The sequence below is a fragment of the Zootoca vivipara genome, chromosome 1, assembly GCF_965207765.1.
Source record: "Zootoca vivipara chromosome 1, rZooViv2.hap1.1, whole genome shotgun sequence".
Lineage (NCBI taxonomy): Eukaryota > Metazoa > Chordata > Lepidosauria > Squamata > Lacertidae > Zootoca > Zootoca vivipara.
The window spans coordinates 85,409,813-85,433,241 of NC_142582.1; the positions used below are offsets into that span (position 1 = coordinate 85,409,813).

The 23,429-nt window shown below is 45.4% G+C and overlaps 1 protein-coding gene across 1 annotated transcript in view; it reads right to left on the reverse strand.

The window, feature by feature from the left end:
- The window catches only part of CHRM4 (cholinergic receptor muscarinic 4), a 51,472-nt gene extending 28,875 nt beyond the window's left edge, over positions 1-22,597 (reverse strand). The window contains exon 1 of the mRNA XM_088669429.1: positions 21,903-22,597. Coding sequence (XP_088525555.1) covers positions 21,903-22,017 — 115 coding nt within the window. The 5' untranslated portion in view covers positions 22,018-22,597. The remainder of the gene's footprint in view (positions 1-21,902) is intronic.
- Positions 22,598-23,429: the final 832 nt, after the last annotated feature.

Sequence of the window (23,429 nt, forward strand, 5' to 3'; positions counted from 1 at the left end):
CCAAATCCAAGTACTGGTTCAGGAACTCAACAGCCTCCGTGTGATATGTAGGAAATAGATTGGTGTCATCCATGTACACCCCAAATCTCCCAGTTGTTTCATGTTGATATTAAACAGCATGGGGACAAAGTGGAAATTTACAGGGTGTCAGTCAGCAGTCCCCTGGTGCTCCTTTCTGAAACCTGCCCTCTTTAAAGGATCACAACCTGAAGAATACAGTGAACCCGGGTTCCATCCTGGCCGAGCAGCAGGATGCCCCTGATGATGACACCCAAGGCATCTAGCAGAACCAGCTTCCCTGTCAACTTCTTGGCTTCGATCATCTGCCAGGCTAGTGTGTGGTTTGGCTGGAGATGTCAGGCTACTGCTTGCAACAGGAATGGTCAATATCCTTAATGCTACAATCCAAATGAGACAACACACTTATTTATATAGCTTAGACTAGCGCACCACCTATTCAGTCTGGCTGTGGAGCATCAGGACTTTCCACAGCCACATTCTTCCTCTGCTACCATTTGGGGCACATTGTCCATCAGTGCATTGATGATACCAACTATGTCTCTATTTCCAACATATCTCAGAGAGGCTGAGATCCTCAACCAGTGTTTGGATTTGGCAATGGACTGATGTGGGCAAACAAACTGAGATTTAACTCAGACATTACCAGTACATCTCTTCTGTGCCCTCCACTGCATACTATAAGCCCTTTCATCACCGCCTGGCTCAGCCTTCTGTGCATTCTTGCAACAGCAATATTCTTCTTTGGCTGGAAGACAGGCAGAGTAATGCACACACTAGCTTCAGGTCTTCCTCCTCTGTTCTGCCATTGCTATGGGCAGGGGTCTTGTGCTAAGCTAGATAGACATTTCCCAAATACATTTTGGAAAGGTGGGTCAACTTCAGGGTGGTTTCAGAAATATATTTGTCAGGAATAGCTGCACAAGAACTGCATGGGATACACACACACACACACACACACACACAGTATTTGTTTATTACATTTATATACCACTTTTATCTTCCAATGAGCTCAAAGCGGGGTACATTGTTCTCCTCCTCCCCGTTTGTTTCTGTGAGGTAGGTTAGGCTAAGAGATGGTGACTGGCCCAAGGTCACTCAATGAACTTCATGGCTGATTGGTATTTGAACCCTGGTCTCCAAGGTTGTAGTCCAACACTCTAACCATTACACCACACTGGCTCTCATATGTAATTTAAGAGGTAGGATAAGGATTTGCCCTCTTACCCATTCCTTATGCTGAACCAAATCCTCAACGACGATCTCTAACAAAGAATTGCCAACACACAGTCAACAAACTACAACTCCCAGAATTCATTGGGAACAGGGAGGAGCCAATAAGGTCAAAGCTTTATAAAAAAGTGATGTTTTTTGTTCTCTGGTTCAGTATAACTCACAGTATCCCACCTTATAGGTTTGATGTGCGGATAAAGTTGGATAACTTAGTGACTTGAGGCAGGCTGCAAATATGATAAACATTTAGCTCTTTCCTGTCCAGAATACTACCAATGGAAGTAATACCGTGTTTCTCATATTATAAGACACGTCTTATATTTATTTTTTCCTCAAAAAAACACACTATGGCTTATTTTCAAGGGATGTCTTATTTTTTTCCTCCTCCTCCTGCCACGGCCGGCATTGCTGCTGCGCCTATCACTATGTCTTATTTTCGGGGTATGGCTTATATTCCTTGAATGCTTAAAAATCCTGCTATGGCTTATTTTATGGGTATGTCTTAAAATATGAGAAACAGGGTAGTTGTATATTGTATGTGTTGCAACTTCCTTCTGGAGAACAGACATGAGAGTACCAGGGGACACATCTTTTCATAGACTTAGTAATAACTCCGTGGCAGGGTAGACCGTGCGGAATGACTTATGAGCCTGTTTTGCAGGAATCTCATTCCAATTCCATAGCCGACAGTAAAGCTGTAATTTAATATAGTTCTCTTGAAGTATATTGCAATTCGATGGAATCAAGACTTATGTTTAAGGACTCCTGTTGGAAAGAGACAATTTGTTTAAATGATGCCAAGTTGATTGACATAAGCCTTCATATCTCAGTCTGCACAGGGAGCTCCCAAAGAACTCGAGCAGGAAAGATGTTTGGAGGACGTACGGCACGAGTGTGACATTGCCACTAGTACAGCTCACTTGTAATCATATTTACTTAGATGCAAGTCTCGCGGGTTCCAACAGCATTTGCTCTCAAGGCCAAACTACACATTATGTTAAATGCACAATTGCACCCAGCATGCCTGGATGTTGTTGGTTAAATTTAAGCCATGGGGAGATCAGGATCAGGGGACTTCGGTGTGCAGAACGGGTATTTTCTTTACCCCTGTGCCAAGATGCCAATGTAAATCACCCTCCCTCCTCTGGTCCTTCAATAGCAGCTTCCCTCTAATGCCAAATAGCGACTTAATCAGTATTTATTTATTTACTTAGTGTTTGTGAACCGCCACCTCATGTAAAATACTCAACTGCAGAAGCTCAGTACGGGGGGAAAGGGTTAATCTTCCTCCCTTGCTCCCTGCTGCAGCCTCAGTCCTAATCATACTCATTGTAGCTGCTATGTAATGAAAAGCACAGCCAGGCATATTGAAACAGAAGAATGGGTGACAGCAGAAGAACATGATGGAATGGTGGGTGGAGTCAGAATGAGTGGCCTGTCACTAGCAACAGAGAACAAGTCTGCTCTATCCTCCGTGCGACAGCTCTTCATTTATTTTAAGAACGCTATAATGTCTCTCCTACCCACAGTCTTAATCTTTCCTTCTCCAAGGAGGACTGGCCCTACCATTAGGCAGAGTGAGGAGTTGCCTCAGGTGGCAGATGTTGTGGAGAGGCAGTGGCAGCCTCCACCCTCAGCCGATTCTCCAGAGTCCCCTGCCCTTTCCCCTCTTTTGGAATACAGAGCTGTATCTGCCATGGGGCCTGTCTTAGCACCACTATACTAGCTGGCTATGTTCACAGGTGCAGCGGAGGATGCTCTTCCACCACCAGTGATAAAGTTAAAATTTAGCTGCCAGTCCAGCATGGCATTGGTGGGAGGGGGTGACAACCATCTTGTCCTTTGCCGCAGGCAGCAAAATGCTTGGTGACAGTTGGAGAAAGTCGCTTGAGAAAGACAGGGGGAAAGTGGCAATTGAGACAGAGTCCGGAGAGAGAAGGAAGGAGGGAGGGAGGCAGAGAGGGAAGGAGGAGGAGAAGAGGCAAAGGGGAAAGTGAGGGTTAAAGAGGAGCACCAGGTATGCTACATCAGGATAGTAGAACTATTTTGCTATTCTGTATTAAATGATAACTTGCACTGGTGGTTGTTTCCCATAAGTTAAATTCATGTACCGATTTTCAAATGCACGCATGTCTTGTGCTCTGGGGGATTGTAGGTTAGGAGATCTCCTCCCACACGCTGACTTTGAACTACACAGCAAAGAAAATAAATAGTCCTGCTTCCCTCTGCAAATCAGTAGGTAGTGGCAAGTGCTTATTTGAGGGAGGATTAAGGAATGCCTTGACTCAGCAGGCCAGCTGAGTGACTGACCTAGTGACACACGTCACACATGATCACATGTTTCATTTGAAGTGCGCTTTGGCTCCTTGGCTTCATACTGAACAGCAATTTCCCGGGAGGAACACAACACAACACAACACAACACAACACAGAACAGCCTGCTCCATTTAGAATAGGGTGGGATGGAAACCACCGCACATTACCGCAGTACATTATTTCCTTGACATTATGACTCTTTATGAAACTTATTCAATTAATCCTTTGATTGTGTTAGGTTAGATTTGTGTTAGCAATTATTAACATTCTTATCAGCAGAAGAAGCAGGGGCATTAGCATGACAGTAGCTTCCCATTTTTAAAGACAATGCTTCTTCTGCAGTAATGACAACCTCGTGTATCATGGGGTGGAATATTTTTTTATTTTAATCGACACTTTACATAACGCGTTGATTTTATTTGGCTGTTACCTTGGGGTCGTTACCAGGGTTTCTGTTGGTGGCAGGGCTCACTTCAGCTCAGTGCCAAAAATGGTTTTGAACAAAAGGTTTCCTCCTGCAAATCCGTGGAGTGAAGTCCAAAGTGCCTCTGGGAATATGCAAAGGGCTCTCTCCTGCCCGTAGTCAGCACAATGTCATGTTTGATTAGGGAAAAGAAGGGCTTTGATTCCAGCCAGGCGGGAGCCCCAGCACTGCTTTGCTAGAGATTCAGCTCTTGATCTTTATCTTTCTCAGGCCCTCAGGATTTGATTGGTTTATAAATCTAATAATAATAATACTTGGCATGTCTGCTGCACCCTTTGAGTGCTCCAAGTGCTCCTTATGCATGGCTTCAGTCCTTTTGAGCAGTGAGTGTTGCTATGCCCACATTGCTGGAGCTGAGAGAACATTGCGCTGAAAGAACAGCCCTTTTGGATCAGATCAGCGCTCCGTGTAATCCAGCATTCTCCTTCCCACAGTTGTCAGTGCCGAAATGTTTCTGGGAAGTGCACAAGCAAAGCATGAAAGCAGTGGCTTTCCAATATTCATTGGCATAGAAACATGGAACTCAGAGGTTCTGTATAGCCATCAAGGTGAATAGCCATAGATGAACCTCTCTTTCCTCTGCATTATGCATTTAAAGCAGTAGCATAACAGACATGGCTTGGGACATCAGACCCTCCAAGTGTCCCTATTTCCCAGGGACATCCCTGATTTGGAGAAGCTGTCTCGGTTTCTGATTTGATCCCAGAATGTCCCGCTTTCCCTTAGGATGTCCCTATATTCATTGGAGAAATGTTGGAGGGTATGGAGTTATGCAGCCCCAGAGCTGTCTGAAGGCAATCCTGTACAGAGAAATGTTTTTTTAAAAAATGTTTAATGCTTTATTAAGTTATTTTTTTTAAAATATGTTGGAAGCTGCTCAGAGTGGCTGGCACAACCCATAAGATGTGTGGGGTATAAATAGTAAAAATTATCATTATAGAGTGGGGCATCCCTATTTTCATCAGATAAATGTTGGAGGGTATGGGAGACCCCTATTCCCTTCACGGGCCTACTGTTCTCAGAGAGGTTTTCCTTCTTCCCAGGGAACTCTGGGGATCATTGCTCTGAGGAAGTGGCTTGTTTGACACCCTATAACTCTCCAGGTGGTATTGGGCTCCAGTATGGCCATCTGTGGGACACGGGTGGCGCTGTGGGTTAAACCACAGAGCCTAGGGCTTGCCGATCAGAAGGTTGGCGGTTCGAATCCCCGTGACGGGGTGAGCTCCCATTGCTCGGTCCCTGCTCCTGCCAACCTAGCAGTTCAAAAGCACGTCAAAGTGCAAGTACCGGTAGATAAATAGGAACCGCTACAGCGGGAAGGTAAACGGCATTTCCGTGCGCTGCTCTGGTTCACCAGTAATGGCTTTGTCATGCTGGGCACATGACCTGGAAGCTGTATGCTAGCTCCCTCGGCCAATAACGCGAGATGAGCGCTGCAACCCCAGAGTCGGTCACGACTGGACCTAATGGTCGGGGTCCCTTTACCTTTATGGCCATCTGTAGCCCATCAACATCTGGAAGATGTTGGGTGGAGGAGGCCCTTGTTCATTGCCCCGAGTTCACTGGAAGAAAGGTCAGAGACAAGTGAAATAAATTAAATAAAATTAATGGTGCCCCTGTTACCTACTTCCTAGGCCTAATCTGTCTTCTTACCTCATGAAGAACACTAGAAAAAACCAGCTACCAGTCATTCTGGGCCGTTTACCCATATTTTCCGAAAGGAAAACTGTTGCTGGCACCCTCTGTGCTACTGCCCACTAAGGAACTTCAAGTATAGTTCAACTATGGAATCCACTCCCACAAGGGACAGTGATGGCCACCAACTTGAAAGGTTTCAAAAGCAGATTAGACCAAAAAAAGACAAACAAACAAACACAGATTAGACATAGTCATGGAGGAGAAGGACATCAATGGCTACTAGCTATGATGGCTATATTACACATCCACTGTTGAATGCCAGTTGCTGGAAACCTCAGGAGGAAAGAGTGGTGTGGCATTCAGGTCCTGTTGTGGGCTTCCCATAGACATCTAGTTGTGCACTGTGAGAACAGGATGCTGGACCAGATGACCCATTGGCCTGATCCAGCAGGCTCTTCTTATGTTCTTACCTTTCTTGCTATACAAACAACAATGCATTTAAATCCGTGAAAACAGATTTCTGTGTTCACCCAAAAGCTTTGCTACCGGCGGAGCTGCTTCTGCAGGAGCGCCTCCCCCCCCCCAAAAAAAGCACACACACCTCCTGCCCAGTGTGGGTTGGGCATGAATGAAATCAGATTTTAATTATCAGTGATGGAGCCTTTCAGTGGTAGTTCCTAGAACCCCGGAAGCTTTGAAGGTGCCGTGTGTTTCCGGGATTCAGAGCAGCAACTTCTGTCTTCATGCAATTGCACACAAGCAATTATCCACAGTGTCCTTTTCAAAGGCGCTGCCCTGCACATTTGTATCCATCAATCTATTGTGTAGGATCCCCTCCCACGCTCAGCACCATAGTCATTAGGAGCAAACAGTGAGAAAATGGAGAGCTGCTGACGCTCGGGAGAATTGTGGATGGAGGCGCTACAGAAATAAAATAGACATTGAGGTTCTCACAGAAAAAAGTACCGTATCACAAAATAATACTCTCGTAGAGTTGGAAGGGACCTTGAAGGGCAGGTGGTGCAAGCCCAGCAATGCAGGAATCTTTTTTTGCCCAGTGTGGGCTGGAACCCATGGCCCTGAGTTTAAGAATCTACTCTGGGGATATTTGCAAATGTTTTGGATTACCTTTCCCACCCACTTCAGTCAGCATGGTCAATGGTCAATGGAGAGCACACATGGGCCACCTGCCATACAGAGACTGGGTTGCATCCAACCGAATTTGGCTCAAAGTCAACTCACTGAAATAAATGGGCCTAAGTTAATCACTTGGGATGTGGGTGGCGCTGTGGTCTAAACCACTGAGCCTAAGGCTTGCCAATCGGAAGGTCGGCAGTTCGAATCCCCGCGACGGGGTGAGCTCCTGTTGTTCTGTCCCAGCTCCTGCCAACCTAGCAGTTTGAAAGCACGCCAAAGTGCAAGTAGATAAATTGGTACCACTCTGGTGGGAAGGTAAATGGTGTTTCCGTGCGCTGCTCTGGTTTCGCCAGAAGCGGCTTAGTCATGCTGGCCTCATGACCCGGAAAAACTGTCTGCGGACAAACATCGGCTCCCTCGGCCAGTAAAGCGAGATGAGTGTCGCAACCCTAGAGTTGTCTGTGACTGGACTTAACTGTCAGGGGTCCTTTACCTTTATCTACATAGAGTTGACAAGCTGTTTTTAAATGAAGTGTACACCAAGGGTGGCTTACCATCATTTGCATCTACATTAAAAAAGATAATCTTCCCAGCCCAATTACCTATTGATTTCCCAGTCGTAGCATTGTGTACCGTATAGAAAGAAACAAAATTTTAAAAAAATTCCTTCTACAGTAGTAGCACCTTGGAGACCCTCTAAGGTGCTACTGGAAGGATTTTTTTTAATTTTGTTTCAACTACGGCAGAGCAACACGGTTACCTACCTGAGTATAGAAAGACAGGTAATTTATGATCCCATGCACATTTACTCAAAAGTAAGTCCCTTTGCAGAATACTTCTGTGTAAATGGCGTAGGACTGCAGCCTTTAATGATGTGCAGGCATCAAAGTGCCAGGTTTTTTCAAGATCTGTACAGTGCTATTGTATTAGCAAAGATGTATCGCCTCCTCCCTCTGAGCAAAGCTATGCCTTCTGCAAGAGATGCTGAAGGATAGCCGGACTGCTTAGTCAATGGACTAATGTCAGGGCATGATGAGCAAATGTTTTGTGTATCTTTCCTGTGGAACAGGCCAGCAGTTTATCTGTGTGCTCCCTTCAGCTTTATGCGGCCAGATAAGACATTCAATAAGACAAGATTTAGTTAACCTTTGGGAAACCAGGCTCTTCTAGTTAATTAACTTTAAGAATAGCTTTAAAGTGAATTCTGTAAGGTCTTTAAACCAGATTGGTAAGCAGATATCACTTTGTCACTCCAGTCCAAAGCAATCTAAATATTCTCTTGGGGAAAGGCCACAGCTCAGTGGTTCAAACACTGAAATCTATAGGGAGAGCTGGGAAAACTGCAGCCAGTCACAACCAACTGTAGTTGGACTACATCTCCTGTGGAGGCTGATGCCAATTGAATGAGTGGGGAAGAAGGTGGTGAGGCCCAAGTGGGTTGTTGTTGTTGTTTAGTCGTTTAGTCGTGTCCGACTCTTTGTGACCCCATGGACTATAGCACGCCAGGCACTCCTGTCTTCCACTGCCTCCCGCAGTTTGGTCAAACTCATGTTCGTAGCTTCGAGAACACTGTCCAACCATCTCGTCCTCTGTCGTCCCCTTCATGGATCAATGCCTTGTCGTGGCAAAGGGGCTTGAAAAACTCAGAGAAGCTATGAGCTATGCCATGCAGGGCCACCCAAGATGGACAGGTCATAGTGGAGAGTTTTGACTAAACGTGATCCACCTGGAGAAGGAACTGAAGGAAAACGTGATCCACCTGGAGAAGGAACTGCCAAGAAAACTCCATGGACAAAGACAAAGTGGGTGGAGCCAGAGCCAATTATAGGAAAGGTCAACTAAGGGTTTATCCACACTTCCGTTTGCCCTGCTACGTCCCCTCAGGAAAACCCATGGTTTAGCACTGAATTGGAGCAAAGAGCAATTGGGTTTTCCACAAGTGAGAGTTATGATTCAATTAAAGCTGGGTCTCCCATGTAAAACCTCACAGCCCACTAAGCCTTCTTGCACCCATCTCTGTCCTCCTCCTGTTCCAGAAAGTTATAACTAAAGAGTGAATTGAAAGGCTTTTCAGACGGAGACACTATAGAGCTGTAAATCCCAGGAAGCCTGAGGATTCTAGAAGGAGATTCTTAAAATTAAATGATTATGTTGCTCCCTGCTATCTGATACTGACTGGTGCTGCCCTCTCATTCAACATTTCCTATCTTCCCCTCAGTCCATGTACAGATAGGCATGTACAACTCGACCACCACTGGTCCTCTTTGCCCTCCAACCAAGCTAGAGGCCTGCTGCCACTCAATCAGCGTTGAAGTGGACTTGTGCCAAACCAAGGAACTACAAGCAGCCAGAGAAACTGCATAAGCAGAGTATTTAAATCCAAATTGTTTTGGTAATCTGGTACACGGGGAGCACCATGAAAATCTTCTGGGGGTGCACTGGTGCCCACAGGCACTGTGTTGGTGACCGCCGTGGTAGTGCATCATTAGCATCATTAGCCCAGCTCATCAGCTCTCTGCCTGGAAACTTACCAGCAGCTTCACTTACCAGTAGATGGTATGCATTGCTAGAAATGCACAACAACTGGTGTATAAGCTACACTCCAGATTGTATTCTATTTTTATTTATTTTTTAATGCTTTATTGGTTTGAAAAACAAAACAATACAAAACAATCAACAAAACAATCAAAAATCAATACTTATTACCAAAAAAAAAGATTTAAGTTCACACATAACTAATTCCAACTTAACTTCCGAAACGCCCCCCCCCCATTTTGGTTCCTAAATTAAATTTTTGACTACGCACTTGACTTTATCTCTTGTAAGTTATTCATTTGTATTAGTTTTGTAATGTTCTCTTATTTCATGCAGAGGTCAATCCAGGACTGCCAAAGAATTTAAGTTTTTACAATGTTCTTTTAGGTATTCTCTGTAAATGTCCCACTCTCTATTGAATATTTGGTCTGTATGGTCTCAGAATCTTGCTGTCAATCTTGCTAGCTCTGCATATTCTAACATTTTGTTCTCCCAATCCTATTTAGAGGGAATAGAATTTCCTTTCCATCCCTTTGCAATTAGAATTCTTGCTGCTGCTATTGCACATATAAAATTCTCCTTAAATTTTTCAGAATTTCATTATTTATTATGCCCAGCAGGAAGGCTTCAGGCTTCTTAGGGAAGGAACATTTAAACATTTTTAAAAGCTCGTTATATATTGTTTCCCAAAAATCCCTTATATTTTTGCAGTTCCACCACATGTGGATCATCATGCCTTCCGCCTCCCTGCATCTCCAACAAACGCTTGACCTGGATTTATACATTTTGACCAATTTTACATCTGTAGAGCATTTTCATGAAATTCACTTTCAAATCATAGCACGCAGTGAATTTCAGGGCCTCCCTCCATAACCTTTCCCATGATTCCATTTGAATATTGTAACCAAAGTCTCTGGCCCATTGTACCATTACTGATTTTACTTCTTCCTCCTTGATCTCCCAGTCAAGGAGAAGTCTGTACATTTTAGAGAGCGGGGTGTTTTTTGGAGGGGGCGGGGTTAGGTCTTTCTCGAGTCTTAAACGTTCTGTGGAAAAACCTTTCCCTTTGTCCTTTGGAAATGTTTCATTTAGTTGGAAATATTGCAACCAATCAGTCAAATGGGTCCAAATTTCTTCAATTTTTTTAAAATTTAAACCTATTTTCCTTATTTTCAATAGATCTTTGGAAGTTGCCCAATTACTTCTCATGTGTTTTTTTAAACCGAGAATGCTTCTGTTAGGGATAGTCACCATGGAGTTTTGGGCTCTAATTAGTCCCACGCCATATATAATGATTTCCTAATCACATGGTTCAAGAAGCCTTTGTGGACTTTGACCTTCTCATATCTGAAATAGGCGAGCCAACCGTATCTATTATCAAATCCTTCTAGATCCAGCAAGTCAGTATTTTGTAGTGCCAACCATTCCCAGATCCAGGAGAGACAAGACACCTCATGATACAGTTTCAGATCTGGCAGTGGGGGGGGAGGGAACCCTCTCTTTAACATCAATTAATAGCTTGTGCTTAATCCTGGGTTTTTTTCCCCCTGCCAGATAAATCTTGAGATGCCCCTCTGTCAATCTTTGAAACAGCTTGCTCCCCCGATCACTGGAATTGATTGGAATAGAAAGATCATTTTTGGGAGCATGTTCATTTTTATTGTAGAGATTCTTCTCCTAAAGGAGATGTTTAGCCTGCTCCAGATCTCCAAATTCTTTTTTTTATCTCCTTCCAGGTCTTGACGTAATTGTCCTGGAATAGATTAATATTCTTTGTCGTGAGTCAAATACCCAGATAATTTACTTTTTTGCTAATTTCCAAACCACAAATTTCTTGTAGTTCACTTTTTTCCTGGATCCCCATATTTTTTACCAGTAATTTCATGGTTGTTGTTCTTGTTGCGTTTGATTATGAGTACACCCCATATTTTAAGCAGATTTTAGTTTCAGCTAATTAATCATTAGCTGAAACCATCAGCGGTATAGGAGGTGGTGCTATGAATCCACTGGGACTTAAAGCTGAGCAAATGTGCATAGGACCGAGACCTGTGTCATTCCAGAAGGAGATGCTGTTTCCTTCTTTGCTTTCTGTGCATGAACCCTTTTCTAAGTTTTCAGCATTTTTGTTATAATTTGAAAATCAAGCAAGGCTGTTTTAATGAGATGCTTTGGAGGGGTGGGAGTAAATTCTTAAGCCGAAATATTAAGGCTACAATTGCTTCCTGATTATGTTGATTGCAGCAATGCAGCTGACAGGTCCGAGCTAGGACTCGAGCACAGAGTATCTGCACATGACGCAATAAGATAGATCTGGAGAATGTGTATATCACTTTCCAAACACTGGGGAAGTGCCCTTTTGCTAGGTGTAAGTAGCAAGATCCTCCCCCCCCCCCGCTGCCGCCGCCAGCAGCCCTGATCTGCATTATCTGGGAGACAAGAAGCTTGGCTGTTAGTACAACTACGCAATTGCCCTGAGAGATGCACTCCTCCCTCCCAGGTTCTAAGGGAGTAATTACAGGGCAGATGGCAGGGTGCTTGTGCTCTTCACAGATACACCGCAGGGGATGGGAAGTGGGTGGGGGGTGCAGTCCTTGTCTACCAAAAAGGCCTTAATCCACTGGGCCTCAAGAGGACAACTGGCTGAGGGGTGAAGAAAGCAAAGGAGCACACCCACCCACCCAGCTTTCTAAGAACTGCATCCTATCTTTTTCTCTGTTTCAAGTGTTCTTCTGTGAAGGTGTTGAAATGAGCTTGGTTGAGCTTTCCTCAGCCTGGTGTCCTATGAGAGTTGTACTCCAAAATATCTGGAGAGCCCTAGCTGGGGAAGATTACTCAGAATAGCAATACTTTCACAATCGGCTTGCTGCACAGAGGACAGGTTGCTGCAGAATGGAAAGAGCCCCTTTTTACAGGATTGTGATCAGGTTCCCAGTGGTCTTCCACCATATATTTCAGGCAAGTAGCTGTGTTCATCCAGGCTCAGAAAACCAAAATAATTTGCCCTCTCAGTGTTACCATTTAACACTGGAAGATCCCTGGGATAGCTCAACTGGTAGAGCATGAGACTCTTATTCTCAGGGTTGTGGGTTCAAGTCCCATATTGGGCAAAATATTGCAGGGGGTTGGACTAGATGACCCAGACAGGGTCCTCGAGTCCTCCCAGCTCCTTCCCAAAGCCCATTTAGTGCTTTCCCAGCTTGGGAGAGGATGTGGGAGGGCTCGAAGACCTTGCCAGACCTTCATGCCTCCTTTGCTTTTGGCCTTACTCCCCCACCACCCACCTCACATGACAAGGCAGTTTATGACCCACAGTTTCCAAGTCCTCTTGCAGCCCACTTAGTATGAAAAGTTGAGCTGCCTAGTTTAATAAGAACATAAGAGCCTGCTGGATCAGGCCAGTGGCCTATCTAGTCAAGCATCCTGTTCTTACAGATGCCCGTGGCAAGGACTGGTTCATACTGGAATGACAGGGGTTTATTTGTTTATTATTTAAATGTATGGCCTGCCTTTAGGCACCCAGAGATACCCACCTTTCCCCCATGGCTAGATCCCATGCCATCCAGGCAACATTTTAATACAGTGGTACCTCGGTTTAAGTACACAATTGGTTCCGGAAGTCTGTACTTAACCTGAAGCGTACTTAACCTGAAGCGAACTTTCCCATGGAAAGTAATGGAAAGTGGATTAATCCATTCCAGGCGGTCCGCGGAGTACTCAACCTGAAGCGTACTTAACCCGAAGTATGAGTGTAATTGGTTCTGGAAGTCCGTACTTAAACTGAAGCGTACTTAACCTGAAGCGAACTTTCCCATTGAAAATAATGGAAAATGGATTAATCCATTCCAGGCGGGTCCGCGGAGTACTTAAAACTGAAAGTACTCAAACCGAGGGGTACTTAAACCGAAGTATGACTGTAGTGAAATCACATAAGATCATATGGGAACGTCTAATTATTATTGGCATGGGTAGAGAACTGGGATCCAGGAATGCTCTGGTAATGTTCTGTTAATGTATACAATTGCCCTCAGATTTTTTTTCTTGCATAACACTCAAAGCACTGCAGCACCCATGGAAAGCTTCTCATCTATATGCCCGCCTAGACTAGAGAGTTGTCATGTTAAACTAGTGGGGTCAGTAAAAATCATAGCTTAAAAAATAAATAAATCACACATTGACCAGCAGTCAAGGAAAGTGTAAAGAATATGCATGATAGCTATGTACAGATGGTTCCTGTGAACTTATCTGCCTGCAGACAGAACCATTTGCTGGTTGCTAAAACGGTTCCTCTCACACATCTCAGCAGGAAAAGCAAATCTTCTATAGGAGGAAGCTGACTAGGTTAACTAAGATATGGCTCTGCTAATCACTCTCTGTACACTGTCATTGGTGTCAGCTACATTCCTCCTGTTTGGTATCTAATCCCATCATGGGAAAAGATGGATGGAGCTTTGCCACACATTTCCTGGCTTGAAGTCATCATGGGCAAAAGCCAAACAGTAATTTGAAAAGCAAAAACCAAGAGTCTGCTCGCAGGATCAGTCAGAGGAGCAAACACAAAGACATGGCAAGAGAAGCAGAGTGGACAGGAACAAATCCAGTCAATTAATGGTTCAGGGAGTCATCTAACTGAATGTATCGTTACCATTCAGGAGCATTCAGTACAGGGCTAGGATGATAAATTGCTATGGCCAGGCTTGCAATGAATTAATGCATCGACTAATTAGATATATAGCACTGTGGCATTACCCCCAGTAGTACCAGGATGTGACCTGTGCAGAACAGAGCCTTTCTTGAGACAATGTTTTTTTTTGTTTTCTTTAAAGTATATTGGAAGAAACCCTTAAGAAAGCAAATGATTTTCAATTATCCATAACTCCTGCAAGAGAGGCTATGAGGGCTGATTATTTCAAATCCTTTGTGTAAATAAATATACATGCCGACATGATCCGCCAAGCTGAATAAGTACTTCAGCCATCGATTACAGCCTACCCAGTGCTCAACACATACCCACCGTCCAGTTTTAGAAGTCCCAGATTGGTAACAAAAGCAGGAGATTTATCAAATCCCTGGCGGATTGCCAGGCAGCATTTGGCTTGCTGGGTCACAAATGAACAGGCCTGATAACAAATGTAGGGTAGCAATCTTAAAGCCACAACAATCCCTACTGATGCCATTTTTGTAAAAATAAAACCAATAAAAGTGGGAGCAGTCATGGCATAAACATTTTCACTACCAACCCACTTTCCGTAAGGTGAAAATGAATTGACAAAGTCTCCTGGACAACCCAGGGAACAATCCTAAAGAAAAAAGGTAGATGTGTGACTCATGGGTGTAGGCGGGGGGGGCAGGGAGGAGCAGCTGCCCCCCTAAATCAATAAAAAATACATAGGTAACTGCGGTTCTGCCCCCCCCCAAAATGGCCTGCTCCCCTAACAAAAATCCTGGCTACACCCGGGGTGTGTGTGTGTGTGTGACTACACAGAATGCTTTGCACTGCTAATGTAGCTATAGCCTCACTTTTCAAGAAACAACTTCCTCTACCATGTCTGTCTGTTGCAATCAAATTGACACAGATTAATGTGAAGTATTAATGTATTGGGGGTACAGAAGCAGTTGGCTGCATGGTAGCGAAAATCCCTTTGGGGTGAGATGTAAAAGAATCAACGATCTCCTGCTGCGATCCAGCGGTGCCCCTTCTCCACAAACATCTGGAGGGAAGAAGTGCTTTGCACTGCACTGACGGGCAGCATCCAGCTGCTCTTCCCGCTGTAGCTCTGATTCAGCCACCTGCGGCCAAGCAGCATCCTCGAGAGGCTTGGGAAGGAGGTGCACCACCATCCTACAGGGTTGCGACACGGTTGCCAAACAACCAATGTTGCTCTTCAGCCCTAAACACCTATTTGCCAACACACAACATATGGTATTTTATTCACATACTGTACTTGTGATTTTATCTCAAAATGACAAATTACTTTAGCTGATATAGAGAACAGCTAGAGAAAAAAGTATGAACCTATTCAGGGCATTTCCTTACTTCTAAATGACTGCAGCATGTGTTTTGCACATAAACATTCCCTTTTGGATACTGCTTATTGGGACACACTGTTAGGTTGCTATTTGCCGGATTTGGAAGTCTTCAAAGTCATTAAACAGGTACGCTGATACCAGATCTCATCCCTGCCACCAATTTTGGTTTCCTGGTTGTGTCTCGATCAATTTAGGGCAATTACATACAGACTTCCATATGTATACCTTGGCCCCTAGATAACTCCCTCCGCACAGAGGCATGCCTGGCATGTTCATTATACCCTGACTTTTGACACTCGTGTGCTTGTTTTAAGGACACATCTTTGCTTTTAGGATTGCATGTTGTTTTGAGTTGTTATTGATATTGTGCTTTAAGGCTGAAAGCCACCTTGGGGCATTAGGGTGAAGTGTGGACAATATACAGTGGTACCTCTACTTACGAATTTAATGCGTTCCAAACGCATATTCGTAAGTCGAAAAAAATTGTAAGTTGAATCCCATAGGAATGCATTGGGAGAAAAAATTTGTAAGTCGAAGCAACCCTATCTAAAAATTCATAAGTAGAAAAAATCCTATCTAAACCGCATCCAAGATGGCGGACGGAGCTCCGTTCGTAAGTAGAAACATTCGTAAGTAGAGTTATTCGTAAGTAGAGGTACCACGTTTTAACAACAACTGCCTTAGACAGTACTATTAGGCAAGTAAGACATTTCTCTTATATACTAAGGGTCTGAGTCAGCCAACAAGTCCCACTGGTGGAAGCCCACACAAAAACCTTCACCACACAAGGGGACCTTTGCCTACCTCTTCTCCCTGTGTGCCCCTGCCATTGGATTCCCCCAGAGCAGCACAAAGGCGAGAAGTGGAGGGAATTGTTTCATCTGGCGGAATTATTGCCATTGTGCTACGTTGAATCCCTTTCTAAGTGCTTCCCATGTCCAGTAAGCTTTATTAGCTAGGCCAGGGTTTCCCAAACATGGGTCTCCAGCCGTTTTGGGACTACAAATCCCATCATCCCTAGCTAGCGGGACAAGTGGGCTGTGGGGAGCCATGGAGAAGGGACAGTACCAAGGCAAAGGAAATGGCCTTGCCAAAGTGCGTTTGTGGCTGGATGGAGCCTGGGAGCAATGGACCTTCTAGTTTGTATTGAAAGTTCCAAAGTTGCTTATGGACAACAAGCTAGGGAAGCTCAATCTGCAGCTGAAACACACAGCAATCCTAGGCAACCAAAAGCCCACCAACAAGGCCCCAGTTCGTTATCCATAACAGCACTGCTTTTGTAAAAAAATAAAATTCATGAAAGAAGGTGCAGAAGTTTTCACCACCAACCTGCTTTTTTAGGCTGAAAACGAACGGAATATTTTTTTTCAGTAACACATGAAAACCCTCCCCTGTTCTTATATGAAGTGGCTTGATCCGTAAACTGTCATTTGTGTGAACAGCTTCCATGTTCATGCAAAGTTTGACTTATGCCTTATTCCTCCCCTCCACGTGCACACTCTGCAGATAATTCAAATGCCTTATATTAATGATGTTTTGCTTTTGAGCCTGCATTGCAAGGGAACAAACTGCAAGCAAGAACTAGCCCATCCCGTTCCTGTCAATTAAATTGGAAACCTCAAGACCCTCAGATAACTTAATTGAACAGATTAATAGACTGCAGCAGGTGGCATGTTTTAGCATGAAAACATGGCCCTTTTCTACTGAACCACGCCAACGATACGTCATTTCTAAATTTAGATTAAAAAGGAATTGTAGTTAAAGGAAACCACGGTCACCCATTGAGGTCAGTATACATCTAAACCAAGGAAACCTATTAAGTGTATTGCATTAGCCCTCGTTTTCACAGAGCCAGCCTCCACGGCACCCATGCATCAAACCCCTTAAATGTTATATTCTCTCAAGATCATATTGTGACTGTCTGGATCTTCTGTCAGTTTGTATAGACTTTGTGAACTGTAAGTCAGACAAAGAAAGCCAATGCCAGGAGCACTTTTCATGGCAATATTAACTTCTCCACGTGACATATGTTTCTGCTCAAGAGCCATGCTTCTAAATGCCACCAAAATCTTACAGCAGGGCTTACAGCACATTCCGAGGCTGTGCCTTCCTGGCTTGATCCATGTATCAGAAGGCATAAGCTTAACGTCAAGCGTGTCCGTCCTCACATCCTTAAGCTGCACTTAGCCACCCCTTTCCACTGCTGGCATGAGTTTTATGCCCTACTGACTTCCACACTAGTTACCTAACTAACTACCTTACAAGAAGCTACCAATTAGACAGCATATTTGGAGCCTCTTGGGGAAATAGGCATGATATTCCCAGAATGGGACTGGCATCCCTTTCTTTGTCAATAGGCCTTCCTTTGACAATGGGTGTGTTTCAATAAGCTAGAGTATGAATTCCCCACCTGCCCCGAGAGGGACCATCCGTACTCCTGCAAAGCTAGAACTCCTACTGGCCATTTTTCCTGACATAGGAGCCTCCTCTTTGTTCTCGCAATCAGCATGAGCTGTGTAAATGTTGTAAGTTACAGGCACACACGCCCGGTTTTTATTGGCTTAGCAGTGTTTTCCCCAAAGAACTTTGGGGTCCGCATTTCTGTGCAGGGGGCTAGAAATAGGTACTGGAAACTTCTCCACAACTTCTCCTAATCACACTTCCCAGGGTTGTTTATGAGAAGCCACAACAGTATAAAACCAAAATAAGTACCGGTATGTGGTGCAGATAAACGGCTTTGAGTATTTTTCTTGCAATCAAGCAGTATATGCATGTAGGAAAGCAATATGCTCTGTATGAACTGTGACTCGTCAGGAGGCTGCAAATCAGGGGCAGGGAACCTATTGCTTTCCAGGTGTTGTTGGACTCCAATTCCCATTGGCCCCAGCCAGCATGGGATGATATGAGTTGCAGTCCAACAACATCTGGAAAGCAATAGGTTCCTCATCGCTGCTGCCTTTCCAGCAGGTTTGGCGAGTGCCTAGGGCAGCATTTGAAGGGCAGGCCGTCATTTGGCTGTAGCACTTGTAACATGCAGTTGACTTTTTAATCAGATTTGCAATGGTTAAACCAAGCTTCAGAATGGTCCAGTACATTAAAGTTGCCTCTCCCAAAAAAAAACCCCACATTCTGGTTCAATGTATATTTACGGATGCCTTGTACCATGAGGAAATCCAGAGTTCAAGAAATACCAGTTCAGCACTTGCACATGCACTGAAAAAGTTGATCCATCTTGATTTCAACATGCAACAACCGTTGTCCCCCCCCCTATTTTTTTTATTAAAAAAACACCATGCTATTTGAAACATCATCAAATCTGGGTTATTTCTGGTAAGTCAAGGTTCCATTTATCTTTAATTAGCCCAACTGTACATAAATATCTTCTAGATGAGCACCACACGGACACTTATTTTTGCATGCATATGGCATTTTGTTAATAAGAAAAATGTGTTTTCAATTTTTCCCAGCGCAAATAGGAGAGGGAGATGCCAGGTGTTTTTATATTATTTTATGTGAATAGTTGTGACTTATCTAACTCAATCAGATTGCAACATGGGACCTGATTCACTTTCACCAGCCTGTTCACTTTGTACATCATGACCCACATCATTTACTTATAGACTTTTGGAGGTAGGTATTTATTTGTAAATGAACCACTGAGATGCAGGCAGTTTGCTGCTGGAAAAATACATCTCTTTGGCAAAGAAGGCAGAAAGGCAGGTGCCTGCTTTGATGCCCAGATACCAAGAGGCGTCTGCTCTCATGTCACTAAATTCAACCTTTGCATAATGGGTCTGCCCTCGAAATGAACAATGTAAGCATTACACCAAATTAAGCCATTGTTTAAACAGCACAGCAATGAGAGCACAGTGATAGCTAGAACATCATGTTATACTTCTGTCTTGTTTGTTTATCCAGCACTGCTCTGAGTCATTTTATACCCTGCAATGTATAGAGCAAAACGAAAAGAAAGGGCTTCTGGGCAATGCCACATGGATGGGTGGGATCAAAAGCTACATTAAAATAAATGGATGCAGTTCAAAGAAGGGGAATTACTGCTGGGATTGATGAAATTCTTGAAAAGAAGCATGCCTCTAAGTCATTTGGGAGCAAAGACAAGGGGAGGTAGTCCATATTGTATGTATTTCAGGCTACAGCAACTTGCATTGAACTTTACTAAGTAAAGAATAAATGCATAGAATTGTGCTGTAAATTTCACAATTTATGAGTCAATCTGTTGAGTTCCAGAGGTCAACTTTTGTTTTTGTTTTTGAAATGCAGGGTGCTAGCAAAGCTGTCCTGTTTGTATCCTATTAGTGGGGGATAATTTCCACCACTAACCACTCCCCTCCCCCAAATCACTCTTGCAAATTCATCCAGAGATCCTAGCAATCACTCTGCCTAAACTGGACTCAGAGTTTATCCGGATTCCACCCCTCAGTTACTGTCCTATCAAAGTGTATCATCACAGGCACATATATTGATGTTCTCACACACTTGTCACCAGAACAGTAGTCACTCCCAACAGGACAGAGTATGCCACATCACATCCTTGTATGTGTCCTTCATCTAAAACAATTTTGCTAACATTCACCCTTTTCCAACCCTTCCCCTACCATGCCTCACCTCTCACCATGAACCTTATTTCTCCCTCTCTCCCTTATGTTGCTCCTGTACTGTTGAACCATAGAATTGTAGGGTTGGAAGGGACCACGAGGGCCATCTATTCCAACCCCCTGCAATGCAGGAATCTTTTGCCCGATGTGGGGCTCAAACCCACGACCCTGAGATTAAGAGGCTCATGCTCTACCATGGGGCAGGGTCCTAGTTTGCTTTTGCTCATTGATAAAGTGCCAAGTAATTGGATGGCAAATGTGCAAGCAATAATCAAGTCTACCGGCTTTCACAGTCACCGTTGGTAACATGGGACAGAACCCAGACTTTGCCACCATCTAGCCTTGGTTACAGAGCAACTGGAGCGCCTGCATTAAGTGAGCTACAACAAACTCCATCACGGTCATATCTCACCCACAGCTGTCCCTCTTATCAGTTCCATTTTTTATTGGTGCGTGGGACAGGGACCAAAGGCCCCGCACCCGAACATCCCCACAGTTCCAGCACACTGAAGGACCAAGGAGAAAGGGACAAAGCACTGTAACTCTTCATCCCCTAATAAGTACGAGTTTAACCAAGAGGGACGATCCACATTTACATAATCCTGAATCCTGCTCCTGGAACGCTGCAGCCAGCAGAATCAAAGGAGCTGGATCTGAAGTCAGGTTAATCCTTCCGCAACTTCCATAGCCAGGTCGCTTTGCCACAAGGGCAGTTCGATGCCACAACTTCCTGAACGTGGGGCTCTGCCTCAGAGCTTTTTCTCTCTCGGTTCAGCTTGGGAGAATGCAAGACTGTGAAGGCGGGAGGGCAGTGGAGAGAGGATTGTTCTTTATCATTCATATTTATCAACTGGTTCAAGCCAGCCGAGCGGCTCAGACCTCTCACCTTGAACCTGCACCCCATCGCTCCAGATATTTGGGGGAGGGGAAGGCGGTGGCTTTCTAGCAGTGAACTAAATGAACTCTGCACTCGCACAGAAACTCTCTCGCCCGCTCGCTCATTGCTTGGACAGTGAAAACATGTGGTAGGTCCTGGTTCGAACTCAGCCCTTGGTGTCCATCCCTCCATCCTACTGCCTTACACTCACTGCTGTGAGTGAACCCCATTTTCAGACGTACCACGGTGCTGCGGGATGTTGGTCCAGACTCTAGAGCAAAGGCAAGAGTTGGTGGCAGCTGGCAGCAATCCGAGCTACTCTTTCTCAAATATGTACCCAGTTTGAGAGGGGTAAATCCATCCAACCTGCACCAGGTTTTCTCACCACGCTTAGAATACTAGCGAGAGAAATAATGAATAGAAGAAGCCATGCAATAGACGTTGCATGCAAATGGACCTCGGGAAAGTTTGTGGGGGAGCAATGAAGAAAGGTGATTCCATTTCATGCACACACACACACAAAAAGCAAACTACTTTCCTCCAGATCGTCCCTCAACGCAAAGTTTGAGGGAACACAACCGCGTGCTCCCCCTCCCCACAGATGTTCGCCTCCTGGATGTCATATCCCCCCTTCCCAGAGACTGTGGGGGGTTGTGTTTTTTTGTTTTTGCTTCTCCTTAGATCCCACGTGCCAACCTTGCCCCTTCTCAGTGTGCCTTAAGGAGTACCCGGAGTGTCCTTGCTCCGGAGCAGAGGTCGCTGGAGGACCCCTCTGGCGCCCCAGTGGTTCCTACAGGACAGAGAAGGCAGCAGGGAAACGGATGCTTGACCCAAACGGATGCCCGCCTCTCAATCCGGTTAACTCGTTTGCTCCCCGGGATTTGGGTGCGGGGGTCGAGATCACACAAAAGCCAGCTCGGAGGGTGACCTACTGGAGCCCTTTCGCACGCTAAAGGAGTAAAGGCATTCCCAGCGACCCCGATCCCAAGGCAAGAGCCCGCTCTCCAATAGTGAAACTTACCAGCCATGCCCCACCGCTTGTCCGTGGCGTTCTCAAAGCCCATTTCCCCGCACTTGGGCGGCAGGCGCGGATCACAGGAGACGGAGGAGCCCTTGCCCTCCAGGATCCGCTTCATGGGACGTTCTCCGGAGCATCTTCCCGCTCTTCAAACTCCTCTCTGACCACCTGGGGCTGGGAAGGAGTTCGAGCAAGCCGCTGGCCACCGCTCTGGGGGAAGGGTGTGTGTGCGTGTGTGTGCTTCGGGCACCCAGTCCTCCCTCTTCCCCAGATGTGCTTCCCGCTCCTCCTAACTAGCGCGCGCGCACTTTTCTCCCCAATGCAAGAAAATCAGCGAGGCAGCCCAGGAAAGGGAAAAAAATGATGTAATGGCGCCTCATCCAATCATTAGGGCGCTGCGAGCGCTACTTTTCTTCCTCTTTATTGTTCCCCTTCAGCCTGGGGACTGGGGCCGCCGCTGGAAAATCGGGGCGGGGAGTGGAGAGACCAGGGGAGACACCCACGAGGTCATCCGTCTCACCACTCACTCGGCACACTATCTCCACTATCTTCTCGGGTCAGAGGGGTCTCCCCAGCCAGTCACTGGAGCGAGGCGACCTGGAGAAGCCTCTCGGCGCTCCGCCCTGGCAGTGGGGAAAGCTTGGATGAGCGCGACCTGGAGAGGACGCCGGTTCACGTCTGTTTAAACGGAGATGGGTGGCTCTGCTTGGGGACAAAGGCGTGCTCTAAGGCTGCTGGGAGAAAAGCTTTCACGTTCGTGAGCTGGAGAGGAAATTGAGAAAGCCGGTTAAGCCCTGATTAAACAGAGGGCCGGGGTGGCTCCGTCGGCTCCCCTGAGCGCAGAGCAATTTGCCAACTCCGGTGGAGCGAAGCGTGTCTGTTCTGGAAGCCTTGGAGGAAAGCGCCCACGTCCGGGTGCTAAAGCGCCCGACAGGCGATTCAGCACTGGACAGCTCCTACCGGAGTGGGGCGCGCAAACGAGCCCAACGACACAGCTGAGCAGCTAAGAGGTTTGCTAACGTCTCCCTCAAGGCTTATTACGCCTTTCCTCATCTCTCCTTGGCTGGGTTTTGAGGCTGTTGGCGTCAAGAGTGCCCTCACTGGGGGCAGAAGTTCAAGGTCCCACTTTGCAGAAAAAGGCCCCAGACGCAGCAAGGTTCGTTTATTGCATTTTTAAGGAAGTGAAGTAATATACGATGCCATCTACAAAACAAAGGGATCCATTAGCCGTTAGTCTAATCACCCAACTGACTCTGTGGACCCACTCATAGCAAGAGGCCTTCGTAGGGTAGCAGCCCAGAGACTGGGAGTCCCTGTTTCAAATGCCACCTCTATCATACCATACATGGTGAGTGAGGGATACCGTTGTGTATTAGCCTCAGGCCTCTTTGCAACCTTCAATATGGAGATAATGCAGACCTGTCTCAGGTGCAAAGGTTACTGGGATAAGAGATGGCCTCTGAAGGCATACAACAGTGGCCAGCTCTGTCCAAGGAAGACCACTGTTGGTGTGGAAAGCTTGCCATCAAA